This window comes from Vanellus vanellus, assembly GCF_965231255.1.
Source record: "Vanellus vanellus genome assembly, chromosome: 14".
In the NCBI taxonomy this organism is placed as follows: Eukaryota; Metazoa; Chordata; class Aves; order Charadriiformes; family Charadriidae; genus Vanellus; species Vanellus vanellus.
In genome coordinates, this window is record NC_138919.1 from 15,971,990 (window position 1) to 15,994,513 (window position 22,524).

General features: G+C 47.7%; 1 protein-coding gene across 1 annotated transcript in view; it reads right to left on the bottom strand.

Annotated features, from left to right (window-relative positions):
- SDK1 (sidekick cell adhesion molecule 1) overlaps window positions 1–22,524 on the bottom strand; it is a gene marked incomplete at its 3' end in the record, with an annotated part of 423,737 nt that overhangs the window by 5,143 nt on the left and 396,070 nt on the right. Inside the window, exons 39-44 of the mRNA XM_082490690.1 lie at window positions 19,525–19,686; window positions 18,173–18,298; window positions 7,028–7,192; window positions 4,285–4,422; window positions 2,196–2,316; window positions 1,844–1,973 (exon numbers count right to left, since the gene is read on the bottom strand). Of these exons, the coding sequence (XP_082346816.1) occupies window positions 1,844–1,973; window positions 2,196–2,316; window positions 4,285–4,422; window positions 7,028–7,192; window positions 18,173–18,298; window positions 19,525–19,686 (842 nt within the window). The remainder of the gene's footprint in view (window positions 1–1,843; window positions 1,974–2,195; window positions 2,317–4,284; window positions 4,423–7,027; window positions 7,193–18,172; window positions 18,299–19,524; window positions 19,687–22,524) is intronic.

Sequence of the window (22,524 nt, forward strand, 5' to 3'; positions counted from 1 at the left end):
AGAGCTAATAGGTACAGGAATACTTGAAAAGAGAGTGGTCAAACATCTCTACCCACCTCTGCCCCAACCCACCCTCACCTCCTGTCTGTACCAGCCAACATAAACAACATTTTCAGGCTGATCAAAAGGCAGCATCTCCTATTGCTGCCTCTACTGGGAGCGTATTAACATTTCATGCCTAAAAGCACTCCCCACCACAAAAAAACAAACCCAAGCATCAAAGACATCATACAGAAGGGCTGCATATCTAAGCCCCAAGGAAAAACGGGAGGCAGGTTTTGTTCACATGCCCACATGCACACACAGATTGACAAAAACACTAGAATCTCAATTGAGACCTTTAGGCTCGACTGCAATACGCAGTAAATAAATAATACTAATAATAGCCCGAGAAAAAGAAACAAAAATCGCTTTCTTCTCTGTTGTACAAACAGCGCACAGAGAAGGCGGTAATGACACCCTGCAAGGGGAGTTTTGCGCATTACCGGGAAATACCACACGGGGCATCGAAACGAATGTCAAAAGGTGCCAGCGCTAAATTCATGATCATGCTCAGCAAACTGTTTTAATGACAGGTTTAATGCCGGGTTGTTACAGTGACATGACCAAAGCACTATGGGTTTAATCTGGAGGGTAACGCTTGTGCATGGCATAGACAGCAGCCTGAGCTACGCCAAGGAAAGCCGCCCGCGCGACGGGTCGGCCACAGGGCAGCACAAAGCAGCAGGCTGTCCGTGGTAATTAGCGGGAGGTGAGAGCTAGGTAGCCAGGAAAAGCAGCTGTAGCTGCAGGTGCAGAAAAGCTACAGATGAAAACTGTCATCTTCTTTCACTACTCGCCGCTCGTGATTTATTCTTGCTAGAAGGGTCGGGCTCGGCGGGGTTTGGCCCACTGCTCGCTTCTTGCGCTGTCAGTTCAGATCCGTCAGGAACTCAGCTGACGACACACGGTTTTAGAGACACATTTACCTTTCTGGATGTGCCTGGAAGCCTGTCTGTTCACCCCTGGCTGCTGTGGGGCTTTTACAGACCACAAGCACTTTCTTTTCTCCTTAAAGAGGATAGAAGACACAAGATGGAGAACGCCGGCATACACCCACCATCCTTGGAGCACAGTCTAAAGGCAACCTGAGCAGAAGGCTCCTCCTGAGTTACGCTAAGGCTGTGGGCTGGGGCGTTCAGAAACCCAACCGCTGGGCTCTCAGTCACTGCCACGTGCTCCCTGGCAGGTTTCGCATGCCCCGCTTACTCCCTCCGTAACAGAGGCAGCAGCTATCACCAGGCAAGACCACCCTTCTGAGTCTCGGCGATTGCTGTAGCTGCCTGAAAAAAGGCACCGTGAAAACTTCTAAACCCCATGCCATGCTTCAGTCAGAGCAACAACCCAGAGTGCGTCCCCCCTGCCACCTCATGCAGAGGGCGGCTGCAGCCAGACGGTTATTTTGCAGCACGTGTATGTTTTCCCCAAAGTGCTCCAAGTTGGCAGCCCCCGGGGCAGAAGGGGACGTGCAGCCCCTTCCAGAGAGGTCAGCACCCACTGGCTCCCTGATTGCACGTGTCTTTCTACCTAACACTGGAAAACTGTGAATACCTGCCAAGGCCAGGGCTGGAATCTGCCCTGGCTGGGTCCTGCTTGTCATTCTCTCCTTTGACGTTTTAATTTTAAGATGTGATGCGAACAGCCTGGGGACCCCGACATTTTAAAGTCCCCAAGACAGACAAGCAATGACACCACAGTGTAATGCGGGTATGGGATTGGAGCTTCGAAACTTGCCAGGGTTCATCAGGGAAATGACTGTCTGCACTGAGTGACAACACTTGGCAAGGCGAAGGGAAACCCTTACCTCCGACTCCGACACTTCTAAGGGTTTCTCGTTCAGGCCCAAGCCCTCGGTCAGCACGGCTCCGTTGTACTTGTTGCAGATGTCCTCATCAGAGTAGTGCAGCCCTCCTGGGCTGGGGCGGGGAGGAGACCTAGGAAACGTAAAGGGTGAGCGTATGGGATGTTGCCATTTCTCTAAAATGACACAATTAAATCATGCTTAGAAGCCAGAATCACAGCCTGGGGCAGAGACTTGGGCATTACAGTCCTCCCTAGATCCTCCAGACAACAGTCTCTTCCCTTTGCCTCTTTAAGAGTTGCTTGAAGCTAGATAAAAAGCCGTTTCCCACAGCATGGCGTTCCCAGCTTCTTACCTGGTTCCATTCTTCTTTGAGAAGGTGCTCTTGATGTTCAGGTGTCTGCTGTTGAGCTCCAGAGCAGTGAAGCCTCCATTATCCAGGGTGACCGACTCTTCCACGTTGGAGATGGTTTTACCTGGAGCCAGGCAATCAAAGAGGCAGCTGAAACAAAGGCGCTTTCCCCCCAAGCACCACTGTAAGAGCTAACTTGACCTTCTTTGTGCTTTATGACATCATTAATTATTTGAAAAACTCTTTACTTTTCTTACTGGCAAATGAGAACAACCAGAGTGGAGGAGAGGAGCTGATCAGGAGTGTGAATGGGCAGAAGGAGCCAAAAGAGGGGAAAGAAGGAGTCATGGATGGATGCATTTCATTCGGAGGTAAGTATCTAAAATAGGGCAGACAAACTGTGTTCCGAAAGTGCTTATTCTTGTCTTTTGACTATAAATAGAAACCAGGTGACTAATTCCGTTGGCCACTGAAGATGTCCTAAATCAGGTGCTCTGAATCCCATTCACGCTGACTGAAGCAAAGCAAGAGAAAGTAAAACTAGGAAAGGCAGAAAAAGAGGAAAAGAGAAAAACAAAAGGCAGGAAAGAAAGCAAGAGATAGGGTAAGTGGACAGCAAATGGGAAAAAGATGTCAGAGCTGTAATGAGGTTAAGATATAGATGTGAGAAATCACTGGACAATGTAAGGCAGGGAAAAGGAGAGAGGACTGCAAGAAGAGGGAAAATACAGCAACGTGTATTATTTCTTGTGATCAAATAGAGCAAGAGCTTATTCTCTCCCATGCTCATTCTTTGTAATCCCAAAGGTGTGAGCTCAGCTCGTGTCCCGGGGAGAAGGACCGGTTGCATATTGCCACTTTGCAGCAGACGGGTACTTTATCCTCAGCTTCAATTTCAGTGCTACATTAAGACTCAGTGTGAACACTGATATCTGACAGTACAGGTCAGACCTGTCTTTTCATGTCTGTCCCCCAAACACAGAGCAAAACTAAGAAGATGAGAGATTTCCTACGTGCTATGCATACAAATACATAATAGTATTAACTTGGTAAAATGCCACGGTATTCATACATCTTGTATCTCATGGGACTGAAATCTGATTTTCTAACACTTGTTAGAAGTGAATTAGAAAGAAAGAAAAGATCTTCACTTTGGGACTGAATTACTAAATACTGCCTGGAAGACTCCTTCATTACATTAATCCCTAAGAATGGGTAGCGCAAAGACCCATCCACCTGATCCTACTCATTAACGTGCCTTTTTTGGCACCTCCAGGCATGGGAGCAATTTCTTGCTGGAGGTGGAGGAGGCTATCAGAGAAATACATATGTGAACAACCCTTCCAGGACTTTATTATACCAGGAGAAGAAAAAGTAAAAACAATATTCAGAGCTCAAGGACTGGACGTTTTAACATTCCCGGTTACAGAGCGAGTAGCTCCTCTTTCCTTTCAGAAAGGAGCCTGGTAAGAGTCATAACTAAAGGAAACTTCAAAGCTCGATGCTCATTATGCCTTAAAGTCTAACGGGTCCAGATAACCAAGGCACCTCCGAGCCGCTTGGCCCTCAGCCCAGCCACTGCAGCTTGGCTACGGAACGAATGCGAGACGCAGGGCACTCTATTTAATACAAAGCAGTTGTCATATAGTCCTCACACATACAGACCTAGAATATTTGCATCGGGTACAGCCATGGAAAAGCAGAATCCTTCTCCCTCTCCCCATCTATCAGGGAATGATGACAAAGCTAAATGAAGCCTCAGCTCATTCCTTTTTTTTCCGGTCTTCTGCCAAGCATTTGACCCAGACTCCTTGGCTTTTGCTACAGTCCCTGGGACTTCCAGCAGCTGTCCCATCCAAGCCCGCGGCTGGTTAGCATCCAAAACCTGCTAAGATCAGGCACTCTTTGCCCAGTATGGCTATGGGCAAAAGCCATTTCTACCAAACCGGACAATAAAAAGATCCGAGTCTCCCGCCAAACGAAATACCTGTAAGGAGAGTCCACGCTGAGGAAATCAGGGGTTCAAAGGGAAGACATTTCTGATTCCCACAGCTCTGGAAAGCGCGTGCGCAGCACGGAGCTGATGTCTTACCTGCGCTGCAGTTCTTGTACTTCTTGTTCTGGCCATGCAGGACCAATGCAAACACCACCAGGAGGATGAGGATCAGACTTGAGAGCGCCATCACCAGCAGAAACCACCACTCCTCGTAGAAAGGGGCTTCGGTTTGTGCTGAAAGAGCAAAAAACAAATAACAATTCCTCTATATGCCGCTTCAATTTTTTCTCTTCTTCCCCACCGTGAATGATGTATCTCTAATAGTGTTCAGGAGAGAGAGGAATTCAAAAGAGGTACATAGTCTACTCTGCAGTCAGACTTTCAAGGGGCTTACTGACACTTCCATGACGACAAACAGAACAGGAGCACGTCACGGCTCCAACATCTCCACAAGCATCTTTCACGCACCCAGAGCAGCACTCCAGAATCCCCTGAGCTATCACCTAGTGAGGAGAGGGAGGTCTCTTCCCACAGCTCTGCAGGCGCCTACATGTTTTGACTGCTGCGGTATGCTGGGTCAAAGGAACTGCTAATATATCTGTCATGACCCACAATTATTCCACATTTTAAGAGGCTTGCCCCGCCAAAATGCTGCTCAGTGGCTCTTTGAAAAATACAGCTAATGCCAGGGAACAAAGAACGCTTGGTTCAGTGTCTCTCAGTACCTCCATTAAGTCCAGCTTCCAACATTCACTGCTACTCTATATGTTTTCCCACCGGCTTATCCAAGCCTGATGTGCGGCACACGGGTATCAATTCAGTTCTCTGGATTTTCTGCGCTCTCAAGTCATTTCACCCCATTTGACCGCAACTGGAGATGCAAAATGATACCAACTCCCCCTTTCTAGAGTCATCTTGCCGGTCTTGGTTTAAAGTAATAAGTACTGTTATTTCCTTGCGGTGGTATTCTCTTTGTCCGCATCCCTCAGCTTTGTGAAAACGCGCTGCCGCTGGAGCACAAGCCAGCCAGCAGTTCTATGTATTTCCCTGTAGTCCATAAGGCAGAAGAACACCTGGCAGGAACGGGTGACGCCAGAGGACCAACCTCAACCAAACCCCTCACTATGGCTGAACCCAGGCACTCTCCTTCCCCGGCTGTTGTCAGCCCTGGATCTAAACACAACTCTGTCGTAAGCCTGATGGTACGAGCCCAAATTTGTTCCAGATCACTGGGGATTCTGCAGCAGTGAAAAGTAGCCACGATCTTCCTTCGCTGGGAAGCCAGTCCAGGCCAATAAAGTCCTAAAGGCAAAGTGCACAAGCCGTGCTGGGCTGAGCAGATTTAGGGCAATTTACGCCTCCCTGTGCTAGCTGAAGTGGCCAGCCTAAAATGCTTTATACTTTTATGACTGTGACTCTCGATGGAAACCTCTTACTTTCATGCGGCAATTTGAGAGGAACACTGAAGCATCAAAAGGAGGTGAATTAAATAGTTCTGTTCAAGTGGAGAACTTACAAACAAACGTTTTATTTGTAAAAAGCATCACAAGGAACTGCACGCCCGGCTGCAGAGGAATAACGTCTGCCAGGAAAGGAAAGACTGAAGCAATTACTGACCCTTTACATTGTGTTACAGCCTCTGTGAAACCACAGATAGGAAAAACACTGACTTGGTGTTTGAAGTGGGTTGTCTATGCCCTTGTCCTGAAGGAGAAAAGCAAGGGTAGCACTCACACTGAAATCCACAGACAGCTCTCACAGGCTAAGTGCTTAATTGTGTAAGGACAAACACAGCCGCGATGGCGATAGCAGCGTTTACTACTCCTGCCTGCTGGGTAACTGTTGAACGGTGTTTATGCTTTTCACTGGAGGAGCAAAGAGATAAAAGCCACTCCAGATCCTGGAGCTTTGCCAGGTTCTCAGGACTCTCCAGAATTTTGAATCACAAAGCCGCTTTATCAGGTCCTTTTATTCGGTTGCCTTTGCTGACGCAGCAAAGATGAAACCTATTGCTCCGCAGCAACCTGGAGTTCGGCTGTCTCCGCAAGGGTAAGGAGGGATCCGAGCAAAGCTTTCACGAGGGCAACCTCCCCACTTCCCAACAGGCTGCTGAGCTCCAGCTCCAGACGTGGCAAGCTGAGTGGAATTTGCTTCTTAAGGTATCAAAGTTCCTTCAGAACACCAGAGTGCCGGGCTGCTCAACGGCATTTTGGGAGCACGTTTAGGCCGTAGCTCTGTTTACTGGGAATAAGCAGAAGAGAGCAGGGAGGGTGGAAAGAGCCCGAGAGCATCACCCACGAGCTGTTCTGATGAAGGGGGACCGGAGGCATCACACTGTCCTGGAATGGGCAGCACAGGGAGGAGATCAGGAATAATTTTGGGAAACTGCTCTCCTATATTTTTGAGAGCTAACTACAAAATAGCACAGAAGATGTTTATCAGAGAACCCTGGGAACGAAAAGAAGGAAGCAGAGTAAACAAAACAACAGACTAGGAAAGGAGAAAAAGCAAAGGCATTGTAGACTGTGTAAATTAGTCTTAGGGCAAGAGACCTTCCATAGAAACGCTCCTGAAATTCCTGAGAAGGTTCTTTGTCAAATTTATAAATGGCACGCACACATTCTTCCTCTTAAGAGTAAAGCATCCGGTAATGATGAGCCTTCATTCACCACTAGAGTACTGTGGTTTTATCCTAAAACATGTGAAAACAACCTGCCCTTGATTATTCGCCGTGACTAGACAATCTGGGTTGGGTTTGTTGTTTTTTTTTTTTCCTCTTCCTCTCTCCCAACCCCAAGAAATTCCGTTGGAAAAGATATTTTAAAAAATCCATGATTACCTGATACCGCCACAGAGGGAACACTTGGTTCTCCGTAGCCAAATTCATTGACAGCCACCACCCGAAATTCATAGGTCACACCCTGTTTGAGTTTGTCCAGGCCAACTGTGTAGGAGGTAGCGCTGCGAGGGATGTCCTTCACAAACATGTCCCACAGTCCTTCATCTGGGAAAGCAGCAAGGAGAGAAATGGCATGAACCGCGTGACTCGGCACTTCCTTCCCCTCATTGAAAAAAAAATTGGCATTAATTGTGTGTTTCAACCACAGGCAGTGGACGTGCTTACCTGGAGGGAGCCCGGCGATAGGCAGCAGCGTCAGAATGCCCTGCGAGACCCCATCTGGAAAGGCATTTATTCATCATGGGGGTCTTATAATAGCCCAGATGGAAGAGGTCTCCTCTAAAACCTGCAGCAGCACCCACAGCGTGACCTGAGCTGGTCGGAGCAGCCGCCAGCCATCTGGGTCCCTCCTGACCAGGTAAGGTCACCGCATCAGCGCGCCCGTTATTTGTCACAGCAAGTCAACCCAGAGCAACCCCTTACATTAATGAGTCCTAATTGCACATATTTTGCCCGGTTTTTGCATTGCAAAACTGAGTTCGCCATCCCAGTGCGTAGGCTAAGCTTTCAAAATAATGTAACGCTGGGGTCTCGGCAGGAAGTGCTGTGGCCTTGCATGAACTGGTGCCTGGTGGACTGGTGTCACTGGAGTGCTGCTTGCTTCACAATATCGATACCGATAGGTCCTTCGGATGCGCCGGCCCGCAGCGCGGCACAGCCCGCAGAGCGAGACAGCAGGCACTGCGCGTCTGTGCCGTGCATTTTTAAACAGGAATGAGTTTTTGTTTGTATTATAAGCCTCTCAAAGTTTCTAGAAGCACAATGCCATCCTGAAGAGAGCTACAGGCGGGTAATCTCGGTTCTCAGCAGCCGTAGTGACATTGATCCCCATGCACATCCTGACCAGGCACCGTCCTGGTCCCTGATCCATACCCGCAATCTTATATTCACTTGACTACTATAGAAAGAACTTTCAACAAGATGGATGCTGTTACCAGTAAGAACAAAACCAACTATAATTAAAAATGCCAGTCAATAATTTTGAGTGCAGGAATCAAAATTCCTTTTTTTTTTTTCAGTAACAATTGGTGCCCAGCACTTTCGCTGACAAAACGGAGCTACTGTCTACGCATGGGGCCAAACCCTCGGCGTAGCTCTTACAGATCTGACCTCACAAGTATCCCATTGGGCTTCTACTTTTAGTTATCAAATCTGTTCGAGCAACGTCTATTTTTCTCTGCGCGTCCCACAGCAACGGGAATAGGATGATAACCTCCGCGTAGGTAGGACTGCAGCGCAGGAGCTGCCTGCTTTGAAAGAAAGCCCTCTGCGCTGTGAGAGTCGAGCATCGGCATGACTTCTGGAGCTTGAGGTGTCATCAAGGTAACAATAAAGCCGGAGCCAGCGGCACTACCCTCAGCGACTTGTTCCGCTGCTGCAATGTAAGGCAGGAACCCGTTCTCATTTGCTTCGCGTTTACCTGAGTGAAAACTAATGGAAGTCGCCGTAGCGATTCCAGAATTGTGCTGGTGTAAGAGAGCACAAGTTGGCCCTTAGCCTACTTCTGCGCAACGGGGAATAGCAGCGACGATGGACTGATTAACGCCGCAGGTGCATTTCCACCTGAATGTTTTAACTTCGGCATGGGTAAATATCGGCTCGGTAATTTGTACCGTGCTGCACGTCTAGCAACACACACAATGACTAGCAACCCCCAAACTACATCTTTTTCCGATCATGAGGATCGGCGGTCTCAGCGGATGCAAAAAGCAGGCTGAAATGTTATTGTTTCAGCTACATTTGAGAAATACCGAAGAACAATAAAAATAGGTAATTTTTCTGTCATGCTTAAAATTCAGACCAATACATTATTCACCAGCATGATCAGAGTATAATGAAGTTATCATAATGTACCATTGTTATGTATTAGCTGGATATTACAATGGCTATAAAACAAGAGATAAAATATTGACTTCCCTTTTACAGGGCAATAGAAGGCTAGATTATTTCTACCACGTAAACTTACAATGTAATAAAAAGGGAGTTTGGGATTTAGTTTCTCTGAAGAGGGTGGAGCGAGGGATGCATTTTCAAAGTCAGATTGTTGCAACCACCGATACCAGGAAGATGCATCTCAGACTATAAAATATTGCCATAATTGCTAGAATTGCCTGAGCTTTCATAAACACATTTGTAAACAGCAATAAGAGAATTTGAGCCCATTGTGAATTGTCTGAAAAGCAATTTGTTTGCATTGAAAGCCACTTAAATGGGGGAAGAAAAGGCAACAATAAAAATGGATGTTCAACAATCACTGCAACAAACACAACTGTTCACACACGCACTTTCTCACTCATTCTCTCAAACCTGTGAGGGGGCACAGTGCAGAATACCCAAAAGACCGAGGAAGTGTACATTTAACCACCCTGTAAAGCTTACAATACGTTGGGAAAATTACCCTTGAGAAGTAACATTGCATTTCCACCTCTCTATGGTGGTGATGGTGTGGGGCAGCACCGGCTGCTGGTGGATGTTCCTTTGGAGGGATTCCCGTCTCACAGGGGCCCAGAGATGCTCCGGCTGGTGGCCATATCTTCTCTGGCCCGTCCCCCTTTCATTCATTGAAGAATCTTTGCCCAAACTTTTTATTTATTTATTTATTTTTTCCTGTGATAGGAAAAAGGGATCGGCCAAGGTGGGACCCGGTGTGGGATCCTTGGGATGCCGGAGAGGTGCTGATGCAGACATAGGTCAGAAGCCTGCAGGGTGGCAGCCTGGAAGGAGGGACATCCTTACGTCTGCCCCACTGCTGACTCCAAGTAAATGCTGTGTGCGGTACAGTCTGTGGCTTCCCAAGCCCTGGCCAACAAGGTTTTTAATTCCAGAGCCTCAATTAATTTATCTTCTCTCCATCTGGAATATTCAGGCCCCTCTTTGTAGACAGAGATTGCAATCAGTTATATCCAAACTAAAAAAGCATTTCATTTCAGTGGTGAACTGTGAGATTAAATATTGAACACACACACACACACACACACACACAAATTCATTCACTGCATCTCTTCCCCATCCCTCAAAACTAGGTTTGCTCTAAATGTTAGAAGTTCAGCTGAAAGAGAATTCATTAGAAGGTCACCTGTGATAGCAAAGATTGGCCTTTAAGTTCTGTAGCAAATCATTAGTACACTGTACACAGTATTTTCCACTCAGTTTAGGGAGGAAAGATGCACGTGTTGCGGTTGGGATATCAATTGGGTATTAACTCACAGAAACCGCCAAGAAAAGCAAAGTTTGCAGGACCGGACTCCCGCAAAGAGGTGCAGGGCTCAGCCAGCCCCAGCCCGTCCCTGGCTGATGTCCCGAGAGAGGCAGCGGGGACACACTCGCACTGCTTGCAAATGCTTTGCCTTCAATAACATCTGTCCCTTTCTTCATTTTGCATTGCCTTTCCCTGGGCACTCGGCTTCTTAAAAAGGGCCTAAATGTCCGATGGAAATGGAAGGGTTCCTCAAAAAAAAAAAAAAAAATCAGTTTTTCTTTGCTTCTTGTTTCTGTCACCGCTTCACCAGACCCCACTCCAGCTGTATTTCCTGCTGATGTGAGATTTGATGTTTGTCCCCCAGCCTTGACTTCTCCGTCCCATTTGGGAGTGAGGCACGTGCACGAGGAGAAGATCTCAATGACGGAGGAAGGTGAAACCACCTCCGAGATGACTCAGCGTCCAGCCTGCCCCGGCCATCGAGGAGCAGCTCTGCGGGTTGTGGCCACGCGCAGCGCCCACAGGCCAGCCGGGCTCCGCAGGCAATTAATTGGGGTCGGTAACGAGGGCTCCTGGCTCTGCTAACTCAGGCCACTACCAAACAACCGCCGTGCCGCGGCTGGGGAGATGGAAAGCTGTCAGATATTCGGGTCTTAACCACCGGCCTTCCCCGTTTGGAGCAAGAGGAGAGCTGCGCCGTAAAACTTCCTCCTAATTACACATTAGGAGGTTTACGAGGGGAGAAGCTGCTGAGAGTTAAGGACCGGCTGAATGCGGGCGGTGTTCCTCCTACAGAGGACAAAATTAAACCGTGGATGTATTTGTCAGAGGCAAAGGGCTGGATTCGCAGGCAAACCAGCGAGAGGACAAGGATGGGAAGTGAAGGCTGACAACCTGTCAGCCTCGGCCCGTCGCTCGCGAGCAGAGGCGAACCGAAGGCCCCATGGCAGACGCCGGCAATGCAGCTGCACCCTTCACTTTGAATTTACTGACTTTTGCTGGTTTGTGTCCACGCTTGACACTGCACTCCCTCATTTGTTTAAAAATAAATAGAAAAGGAAGAAAACACAAAATCATCGCTCAAGACACCAGAAAGGAAACTAAAGTGAGATCTGCCCTCAGGGTGTGGGAAACGAAAACCAGCACTTCTGGGAAGGACAATCCCCACTCTGAGTAGATGGGTTCTTCCCCAAAATGTCTGCTGCCTTCATGGAACTGATCATCTTGGGGAGCAAAAGTAAACGCTTTCCTGACTTGTCTACATCCTAAGCTCATGATTTGTGGCTGATCTGAGGTTAACCAGCCTGTTCACAGCAATATTTCTATAATAATAGAAATATTATTATTATTAATATTATTATATTATTAAATATTAGGAAGAAATGTTTCCCTGTGAGGGCGGTGAGCCCCTGGCGCAGGTTGCCCCGAGAAGCTGTGGCTGCCCCATCCCTGGAGGTGTTCAAGGCCAGGTTGGACGGAGCTTGGGGCAACCTGGGCTGGGGGAAGGTGGCCCTGCCCAGGGCAGGGGGGTGGAACTGGGTGATCTTCAAGGTCCCTTCCAACCCAAACCATCCTGTGATTCTATGATTATTGGAAGCATGTTAAAATGCAATTCTGTCCCACTGGGCTTAATTCATCCCCTGCTCAGGAAAAGCAAACAAACAAAACCCAAAAGACATCATGGGGAGAGGAAGCAGAAGAGGAAATCTGTATCAGTTTGTCCTGGCTCGGGGGCTGCTCCTGAGGCAACACGAGCCGTGAAGACGGAACACCGACACGGCTGCCCGGCAGCTCCAGGTGACTGCAGGAGGCAAATACAGGCAGGAAGGTGTCACGCTCAGCAGCAACGTGTCCACGTGCACGCCTGGCAGCGTGGATCCCCAGGGCGTTACGCAAAAACACCCATTTTGTAGATAGGGGATAACCGGGAAGGAAAGTCTGTGGGAGACTGCTTAGTACCTTACAGGCCAAGTGCCCCCCACTAAAGCACAGTCCAGAGAGGAGCCTTGGATGGGATGTGGCATGGCGTTGGGAAAAGAGGGGTGAAACCAGCTTCTCCGCTCCCTCCGGCAGCACTGGGGACCTTAACGCGGTTGTGCCATTTCTGACTTTTCCTCTGTACGTAAAAACTGAGGACGCGATCTAATACCCATTCCTTAGCCAGCCCAGATGATGTCGAGGGAGTGCTTACGATGGCAGTGAGAGAAGCTGCTTAATTGCATTTCTTGCAATGCACAAGGAGCTAAACCGGAATCCGTTTCTCTGGGGACAGAGAAGTTGAAGGAAAAGAAAAACTCTTCTGTTTCCGTAATGTCATCCTCTAGCACAGATCACTCTGGAAAAAATATTGGTTCTCCTCCTCTATCCCCGTGTCCGAGTGTATTCAGAATGCAGAGGAGGTAGCCAGCCTGGTCACCTTCCATAAATCCAGGAAAGAAACGGGGAGATCAAATGAACAATCTCAGCTGCCTGCTGCCACCGTCGCTAGACCCAGCAGGGCAGCCGGAGCCCTGGGAGACGCAGCAGGGCACCGAAAAATGCAAAGGGGAGTGACAAAAGCGGGTAGGGTTTGCCATTTGTGACAGAAAGCCACCCTCCCACTCTGATGGAAGAGTCTTGGCAGGGAGCTACTGCAGGGAAAATGAGATGATACAGCATTTAACGTTTGGGGTAATGAGGCCTATAATAGATGACACTCGAGATGTGAAACGCTAAGGTAGTGGTATTGCATTTAAATATTGGCAACAAGCTAAAGCTTTTCATCTGTCTGTTCAATGCCCCTTTTTTGATCTCAGAGGGATGAATATCTTTTTCTTCCTTGATTTTACGTGAAGGGCACGAGTCAACTGCTCTTCTCTTGGACAACAACTCCTTAAAAACAAAGGTTGCTCCAAACCGTGATCGACTATCCACATAAATCAACGCGCAGAAGCAAAATCTCAGAACTATATTGAAACAGAAGCTGCTCTGAAAGACCAGCCCTGACAGGAGGAATTAGTTCCCTGCTTTTGTTAAGCCCGTAATTCAGATTTCAAACTCCTCCGTGCAGGGACGAGGAAGAAAAGCGGCACAGAAAGGAAACCGGCGCTTGGGTGAAATAAGCAAATGTTCCAATTAGTCTGTCTCCTCTCCTGGATCGCATCTCACGCTTCCTACAGCTGCAACCAGAACGAAGGATGAGAACCCGGCATACAAATGCCCAGTTCATTTGCTACTGCAGCTTGAATAGGATTAAAATAATCTGAAGAGGAATTAAATGCCTCAACAGTCAAGGCTGCAAGAGCAGGAGAATAAGACCTCATCTGTGTGTTTGCAGGATCGGCGGAGTGGGGCCAGCAGGAGTGGCCCCGGGTTAATGCAGCTCAGACCTGCCTTGGAGGGGCTGTTTTCTTCCTACTCAAAAAGAGCGGGTTGCAAATCCTCCGTCCTTAGCCACGAACCGTGAAATGTTCCTTCACACCCAACGGTGAGACCAGCCCAGGAACACGGGATGAGTTTGCCATGTCACCGCTCACAGGAGGTGAATTTCCAGCTCGCAGACATTCTGTACGCCGGCTGGTGGGTTCCCTCTAAACCGCTCTTACTCAAAAAACCCTGTTTGGGGAAACCTAAGCTGGTACGAGAACTTCGATGAACAGTTTTGGTTTAACTTGCTACGTAAAAAATGCTGTTCAAGTAAGACAGGATACTTTTTACCTATGAAGAAATAGGGGCAGAAATCAATAAGCTGGTGTAAGGGAAACAGAAGCGCGGTGGCATCACGCCTCTAACTAAAAAAACCCTCAGAAACTCCAGCGCTTTGAGAAGGTACACATTTTCCTTCACTTTGTTTTGAAAACAATTCTCAAGTTAAATGACAGAAATTAGGAAGAAATTGTAGGGTCACAGCAGAGCCTCACTACAGAGCCAGTTCTGCCGGATGCAAGTATGGCAATCTGCATCCTCGGTGATGACCAGAGAAATGCAGACAACAATTTTGTGACTGGTCTGGTTTTAAACGCAACCTTACATTCCAGACACATACAAGAAACCCTTAGGATCCTTTATATAATCAAACAGATGAGCATCCATTTAATCAATGTATAATCAAGCGATGTGCAAGCACCTAGAAGTAAAAAAGGAAAGAACAAGCGGCCAACATGGACATGTCAAGTATAAATCATGTCTAATTTCCTCCTGTGACAGGGTAGCAGACCTTGTCAATAGAGGAGAAAGAGCAGACATCATCTATCCTGACTTCAGCAAAGCTTTTGACATCCAAACACGGCCTACGTGAAACCAGTATCTGGGAGATGCATCACCAGCTGCAAAACTGTTCGCGGCGAACGGTTATCAACATTCACTGTCAGAGTGGAGGGAAATTCTCAAGTGAGATTGCCCAGGGGTCTGGCACCATCCACTTTTTTGTTGTTAACGACTCGGGTACCAGAAAGTAGGCGCTTATGGAATGTGCAAGGGGTACCGGTGCTGCGAAGGGGCTGGAGCAGGCGCCTACATTTCAAACGATCGCATCCAACCAGGGGAATATTCTGGAAAAAGCATAGAGCGGCTTCAGTAAGACGCAAATCCCGGAAGCAGAGGAGCTCTGAGAAAGCACCAAGAAAAAGTGTGTTGATGAGGGGATTCCTCTGCCCGCCAATGCCCTCCCTGCGGAAGAGCGATGTGTATGCGGTGCTAAAGCGCCGGCCCTGTTATTAACAGGAAAACACTAATTAGCTGCCGTACTCTGCTGCAGCAGAGGACAGATTCTATCTGTGGTCCTCAAAATACAGTTTGCAAGTACTTATTGGGCCTCGCACATGAAAGATACTGTATGTGTTTAAGTGAATTTTCACAGAATCACAGAATCACAGAATTATCAGAGTTGGAAGGGACCTCTAGAGATCATCTAGTCCAACTCTCCTGCTAAAGCAGGATTGCCTAGAGCACATTTCTCAGGACTGCATCCAGGCGGGTCTTGAAAATCTCCAGGGAAGGGGACTCCACAACCTCCCTGGGCAGCCTGTTCCAGTGCTCTGTCACCCGAACCGTAAAGAACTGTTTCCGTGTATTTGAACGGAACTTCCTGTGTTCTAACTTGTGCCCATTGCCCCTCGTCCTGTCACTTGGAACCAATGAAAAGAGCCTGGCTCCATCCTTCTTCAACCCACCCTTTAGATACTTGTATGCCATAATCAGGTCTCCCCTCAGCCTTCTCTTCTCCAGGCTAAAGAGTCCCAGCTCTCTCAGCCTTTCCTCATAAGGGAGGTGCTCCAAGCCCTTAATCATCTTAGTTGCCCTTCGCTGGACTCGCTCCAGCAGTTCCCTGTCCCTCTTGAACTGGGGAGCCCAAAACTGGACACAGTATTCCAGTTGTGGCCTCACCAGTGCCGAGTAGAGGGGGAGAATGACCTCCCTCGACCTACTGGCCACACTCTTCCCTATGCAGCCCAGGATTCCATTGGCCTTTTTGGCGACAAGGGCACATTGCTGGGCCATGGATAATTTACTGTCTACCACAACCCCCAGATCCTTCTCCTCCAAGCTATCTCCCAGCAGGTAAGCCCCTAACCTGTACTGGTGCCTAGCATTCTTCCTCCCCAGGTGCAGGACCTTGCACTTGGTTTTGTTGAACCTCATTAGGTTCTTCTCTGCCCAGCTCTCCAGCCTGTCCAGGTCACGCTGGATGGCAGCACAGCCCTCTGGGGTGTCAGCCACCCCACCCAGTTTGGTATCATCAGCAAACTTGCTGAGGATACACTCTGTCCCCTCATCCAGGTCATTAATGAATATATTAAACAAAATAGGACCGAGTATTGACCCCTGGGGGACACCACTGGTTACAGGCCTCCAACTAGACTCTGTGCCGCTGATCACAACCCTCTGAGTCCTGTCCCGCAGCCAACTCTCAATCCACCTCACTGTCACCTCATCTAGCCCATACTTCCTCAGCTTCCTAATAAGGATGTCATGGGAGACAGTGTCAAAAGCCTTGCTAAAGTCAAGGTAGATGACATCCACGACTTTCCCCTCATCCAGCCAACCAGTTATAACATCATAGAAAGCTATCAGATTGGTCAAGCACGATTTACCCTTGGTAAATCCATGTTGACCACTTCCAATAACTTCCTGTTCCTCAACGTGATTGGAGATGACATCCAGAATGAGTCGCTCCAATACCTTCCCAGGGACAGAGGTGAGACTAACCGGTCTGTAGTTCCCTGGGTCCTCCTTCTTGCCTTTTTTGAAGATTGGAGTGATGTCGGCCTTCCTCCAGTCCTCAGGCACCTCTCCTGTTCTCCATGACCGTTCAAAGACGATGGAGAGTGGTCTAGCAATAACATCCGCCAGCTCTCTCAGCACTCGCGGATGCATGCCATCAGGGCCCATGGACTTGTGAATGTCCAGCTTGGCCAAGTGGTCTCTGACCCGGTCCTCCTCAACTGAGGGAAAATCTTCCACTCTCCAGACCTCCCCTTTTGCCTTCAGAGGGTGGGATTCATGAGGGACAGCTTTAGCAGTGAAGACCGAAGAAAAGAAGGCATTCAGTAACTCTGCCTTCTCTGCGTCCTCCACCACTAGGGCACCTGTCTCGTTCACCAGCGGGCCTACATTTTCCCTAGTCTTCCTTTTTCTATTGATATATTCAAAGAACCTTTTCTTATTGTCTTTGACTGCAGTGGCCAAGCTGAGTTCTGATTGAGCTTTGGCCCTTCTCATTTTCCCCCTACATAGCTTTGTTATATCTTGATAATCCTCATAAGTTGCCAACCCCCTTTTCCAGAGAATGTAAACTTTTCTTTTTTTCCTGAGGTCCAGCCAAAGTTCTCTATTTAGCCAGGCTGGTCGTCTTCCCCGTCTGCTCGTTTTTCGAGACAAGGGGATGGCCTTCTCCTGAGCTTTTAAGAGCACCTGCTTGAAGTATGCCCAGCCTTCCTGGGCACCTTTGCTCTTCAAAACTGCCTCCCAAGGGACACTCTCGACCATGCTCCTAAACAGGCTAAAGTCTGCCCTTCGGAAATCCAAGGTGGCAGTTCTGCTGGCTCCCCGCCTTACGTGAGCAAGAATTGAAAATTCTATCATTTCGTGATCACTGTGCCCAAGGCGACCTCCAACCTTTACATCCTCCACAAGACCTTCTCTGTTAACAAACAGTAGGTCCAGTAGGGCACTTCCCCTAGTTGGTTCCTTCACCAGCTGTGTTAGGAAGTTGTCTTCCACACACTCCAGGAACCTCCATGACTGTTCCCTCTCTGCTGCATTGTATTTCCAGCAGACGTCTGGGAAGTTGAAGTCCCCCACAAGAACAAGGGCAGATGATTGTGAGACCTCTGCCAGCTGCTTGTAGAATACTTCATCGGCTTCTACATCCTGATTAGGAGGTCTATAACAAACTCCCATCACGATGTCTGCCTTATTAGCCTTCCCCTTAATTTTTATCCATACACACTCAGTGTTGTCATCCACACTGTTAAGTTCCTGGCATTCAAAACTGCCCCTAACATAGAGGGCCACCCCACCACCTCTTCTTCCTTGCCTATCCTTTTTTTGAATTTTAATTATTAACTCTATTAGCTCATCAGTTGGATGATTTACCAGTGATATAGCACAGTGAAAGCCAGAGCACTCGGGGTAATTTTCTGTGACTGCTCCTAAACAGAAGAAAATCTGCTAAACCGCGTAATAAACCAGCAACGGTTTAATACCGGCTGGCAACAGCGTTCTCTCACAAAATCCCATTACCTTACTGGGATGACAAACGACCTCTCCCCTGCGGGATGGGTTTCAGCGCGGACTGAAGGCAGGGAAGGCACGACACCAAGCTCTCGTGGTTTCCCGTGGCTTACCTGAGGGTCGCGCCTCTATAATGTACCCAGTTGTGGGTTTTTCTCCTGAATCTCCCTCAGTCCATTGCAGCGTCAGCCCAGAAGCAGATTTAGTCACCAGAATTTCCTGAGGGGAGCCAGGAGACCCTGAAGGATGAAAAGAGAACAGCAAATGGTGGCGGTATATCAGACACAGACTGCAGTATTCTTCATTTCTTCTACTGATATAGGGGAAAATAGTTATCTGGAAGTATTGGCCAACATACATACAACATAAACCAGCTCAACGGGCTATTGACCTAAATTTTTCACTAGCGCCAGTGCCAGCAGTTACATATCAACGGCTGAGGTTCACAGGTGCCTGGATTAAGACGGAAAGAGAAAAAAATGTGCTCATTTTAGCCATTAGCATATCTGCAGCGTTTGCACATTGCCGCTGCTATTTCTGACTTCAGAGGTGGAACCCGCCTCTGCCTTTGAGGGAGAGGTTTGTGGGCACAGCCGCCCGCCCACGCGCTTGGGAAGATGCCGTGGCCACGTGAGAGAGGATTCCGGCTTTACACCGTCTGGGGTGGAGCGTGAGAGTTAGACTGGGGATCCGCAGCGCTCCTGTCCCGGACAATGGCTACGGAAGGTACCGTGACAAACGGAAAGCTTGCTGGCACCCAGAAGGGTGGAACCGCCACACATGGCTCGTATGGAGGGAGTAAACATTTCCCTGAGCTGGAAAAAGCAGCAAAAAATCAGAACTGTGACCATTGTGCTGATGCTCTGTTATTTACCAGACCGGCTGGTACCATTGGAAGGTGTTTACCGTGTCAGATTATCTGTTTATCAAAATCACCGGTCAAACAAGAAAGCCAACTCGTTTGGTAACAACACGGAACCAGGGGGGAACGCTGACGTTCCGCCTGTTGCTCCTCTCGACGCATCGGGAACTTTGCCGACCTCTTCCAGTGCGTAAGCCAAAGCGTCAGGAGAGAGTAATTGTAAATTCTTTCTGGTTTGACATGTAGGAACCTCTGCTGGTTTCGGCGGAGTTATTCAGTTCTGACCCCACCGCAGAGCAGTACAGTCAGAATTACGCACCGCGCTGTCAGGCTGCAGCTCTGGAATCGCTGGCCAGCCCGTTTGCGTTATGATTTATTCACACTGCTTTGTTTATTCACATCAGAGTTCTAGATTTCAGGAAAAAAAGGAAACATTTTTCCTGGGCAGTTGCGAAACCCACTGAATCACATCCTGCGCTCCTGCGACTCAACTTCTCCTTGGCTTGGAAATTCAAGTTAAGCCCTGAGTGCACTAGTCCCTGCTGTTGGACCACATTTCTGTAACCGATCTGGCTCGCGACGTGGTTTTATGGCCCCACTTACCTTCTGCTGGCCCAGCTGTGACGTTGGCTTGCAGCTCAGGTCCATAGGCGATGGTTCGGGCTTGCACTCTGAATAAATAGGTCATGCCCTTGGTGAGATCTCGGACCTTCAACCAGCGTTGCCAGTTCCCTTTAATGTCCACGGTCACCACCTTACTCACCCCTGGAACAGCCACGCAGATAAAAAAAAAAACATAAGAAAAGGTTGCAATGCAAAAATAGAAATCAAGCGGAGCTTATTACATCTAGATGGCAAGTAAAATTATCTAACAGTTTGCTAAGAAAGTATTTCTTACAATTAGCAGGAGTTTAAGTAGTGATAATAGCCAATTTTCAGCACTGATAAGTATAATTAGAGTTTAAGCTTGATAAGTGGGTACTGACAAGAAAAAACCTTACAATACAACTGGGAAATTACCAAGAGACTACACGCAACTTCACTAATTATTCTGGGAAGAAAGGAGGAGGTAAACGAAGAGGAGTGCGTGTTGCAGATTGCTTCCTAAGCAAGCGTTGCTCCACTGCTCCTTTGCCAAGTAACCCGCAACATTGCCTGGAGGAGGAAACAAGGGCCAGGTTCCTTCCTTTCACCTCATCCTGTCATTGCCACCATTGCCAAGGGAACGTGGAATGAAGGATGGTGTATTTCTCACAGTTACCTTGTGGCTATCAGTGCCACTGCAATCGGGGAAGCAATCAAAGCGCTATTAGCTTGGACAAGGCTGAAGTCCTGACTTGTGTTTCACTCTTATCACTCTCTAAGAATTTTCCTTACGTGGATGAATTAAAATCAGTGCTGTTTCCTTCATCAAGGTTCATAGATAGTTTTACGTTTAGGTTCTCAACGCTGCGTAAAGGGCAGAGCGGCAATGAGCGCTTTGAAAACAAGAAATACCGGCTTTTCAGGGAAATTTTCTGAAAGTAAGTCAATGGAAAGAATTTGATTTATAAAATGTTTCACAGAACAGAAAGTTCAAATTTACAGAGTCCTTTTGGCATTTTTCTGGTTCTGTAGATGTACATAATGCATTTCAAACCAAGAAGATAGGAAGTGGGAAAACGTTTTTCCCACTAGAGAAGGCAGCTTGCTAGTTTGTCTTCGCAGAAAAGTGCCGAAGGAAGACGGTTTTCAATCCAGATGCTTATTTTATGCAAATCAAGATGCTTCTTTCAGCTTTTATCAGTTAAATAAAGAATAACGTCCAAGCGATTTCTGTTCAAAGTTTTTCTCCCAGATACAATTTATAACTCGGGGAATCTTTCCCTGGTTAACGAGGAAGCAGTAAAAGTGCTCCCTCCTTCCCTAGGTGTACTATTTCATTTCTCCGAGACAAATCAGGAAGCATTTGTCATTTTGAAGTTATGTTCCAAAAAAAAGAGAAACTGTTAAAAAAGGCTCCAGGGCACTTCTGTTATCTATTATTGTGTAAAACATAACACTGTAAAGCTTAAACAATAAAAGGTCAAACAGGGAGAAGGCTGTGCTAAAGAACAAATCGCTGTTAGGAGGTTTTGCAAAACGCGCAGGTTTTAAGCGGTGGCTTGTGAGTGGGAAGGCAGGAGGGGTCACCAGGGCCAGGATGCTCAGCCAACAATCACGAATGGGTGAAGAGTCAAAAGATGCAGGAAAAAAGCTCGGGGGGGCGGGTCACGGAATCATGGAATGGTTTGGGTTGGAAGGGACCTTGAAGATCACCTACTTCCATCCCCACTGCCATTGTCAGGGCCACCTCCCCCCAGCCCAGGTTGCTCCGAGCCCCGTCCAACCTGGCCTTGAACACCTCCAGGGATGGGGCAGCCACAGCTTCTCGGGGCAATTAGTTCCAGTGCTGGTCCATCCATACTGGTGCGCTGTAGTGCTGGCGTGGAGGAAGGCGAGACCTGGGGGGGCTGGAAGGACCCTCCGGGATCGCAAGCCTCGCTCCTGCGTTCAGCGCCCTTACCTGCTCCGTTTTTAGAAGAGTTTGGCTCTACCTTGCTCTCTAAATAACGAAGCATGGCTTTTCTATCAGAGGAAAATGATGGCATGGAGGGAGGGACTGCTTACCACGGCAGGAGCCTAAATAAGTTTGCTGAAAGAAAAATGTTGGCACAAGAGCAAGTGGAAAATAAATAAATTTAATAATTTAATAATTTTCCAGAAACTGGAAAATAAATTCAGGCAAAATGTAGAAGCTGAGGAAAAGTCCTCCGTAACCTCCCTGCTCACATCAGAAATCTTCTACAGGGGAAGGAGAGACAAACTGGAGTTAGAGACAGCACAGGCAGAGGTGGGGAAGAGAAGAAAAGAAAACAAAGATCCTGAGGATGTTAAGTCAAATGCATGCAGAGAAAACATGATCTGACACTTCCATATTTTCAGGGGGGAAAAGAATGTATTCTTAAACCTTGTGCAGGAATGAATAAAAAGCAGGAAAAGCCCAAACAGCCCGAACCTCCTGCATACCCTGTGCACATTTCTTGGTCAGAATTTGAAATGCTTTCTGCATTAGCTCTTTGTGCTCAGACCCACCAGCCGGAAAGGCTGAAAGTGCTTTTATTCTCATGTTTTCATTCCTGAATATAACTTCCCCAGTGCATGAGACATGGATATTCAGATAATACAGATCTTTATTCCTTACAGAAGAAGCAAATACAAGTGATTGATGTCCTTATTTCTTTGGAAAAGAGTTTAAAATGGATTGGCAATGGCTGAAATTACTCTCCCTGCTGTCACACTGCCAAAGTCGGACATCCTATTGAACTATTGGCGATCTACCAGGAATATAAAAATATTAATAAGACCATCCACAAACTTTGTAATCTTTTCTAATTCACCTTTGGAATGAATTTACGTTTGTTTCCAGAGAAATCGCCAACTCCTCTGTTGCTGCTCTGGCAAATTAATGAAATATTTGTGGCCACCACACCGTGGTGGTTCAGCTTAAATCTAGTGCTGGGTTAAAAACGCTGCTTGAAAACTCCGCGTAAACAGACACAACTAAATCTCTACCACAGTTAT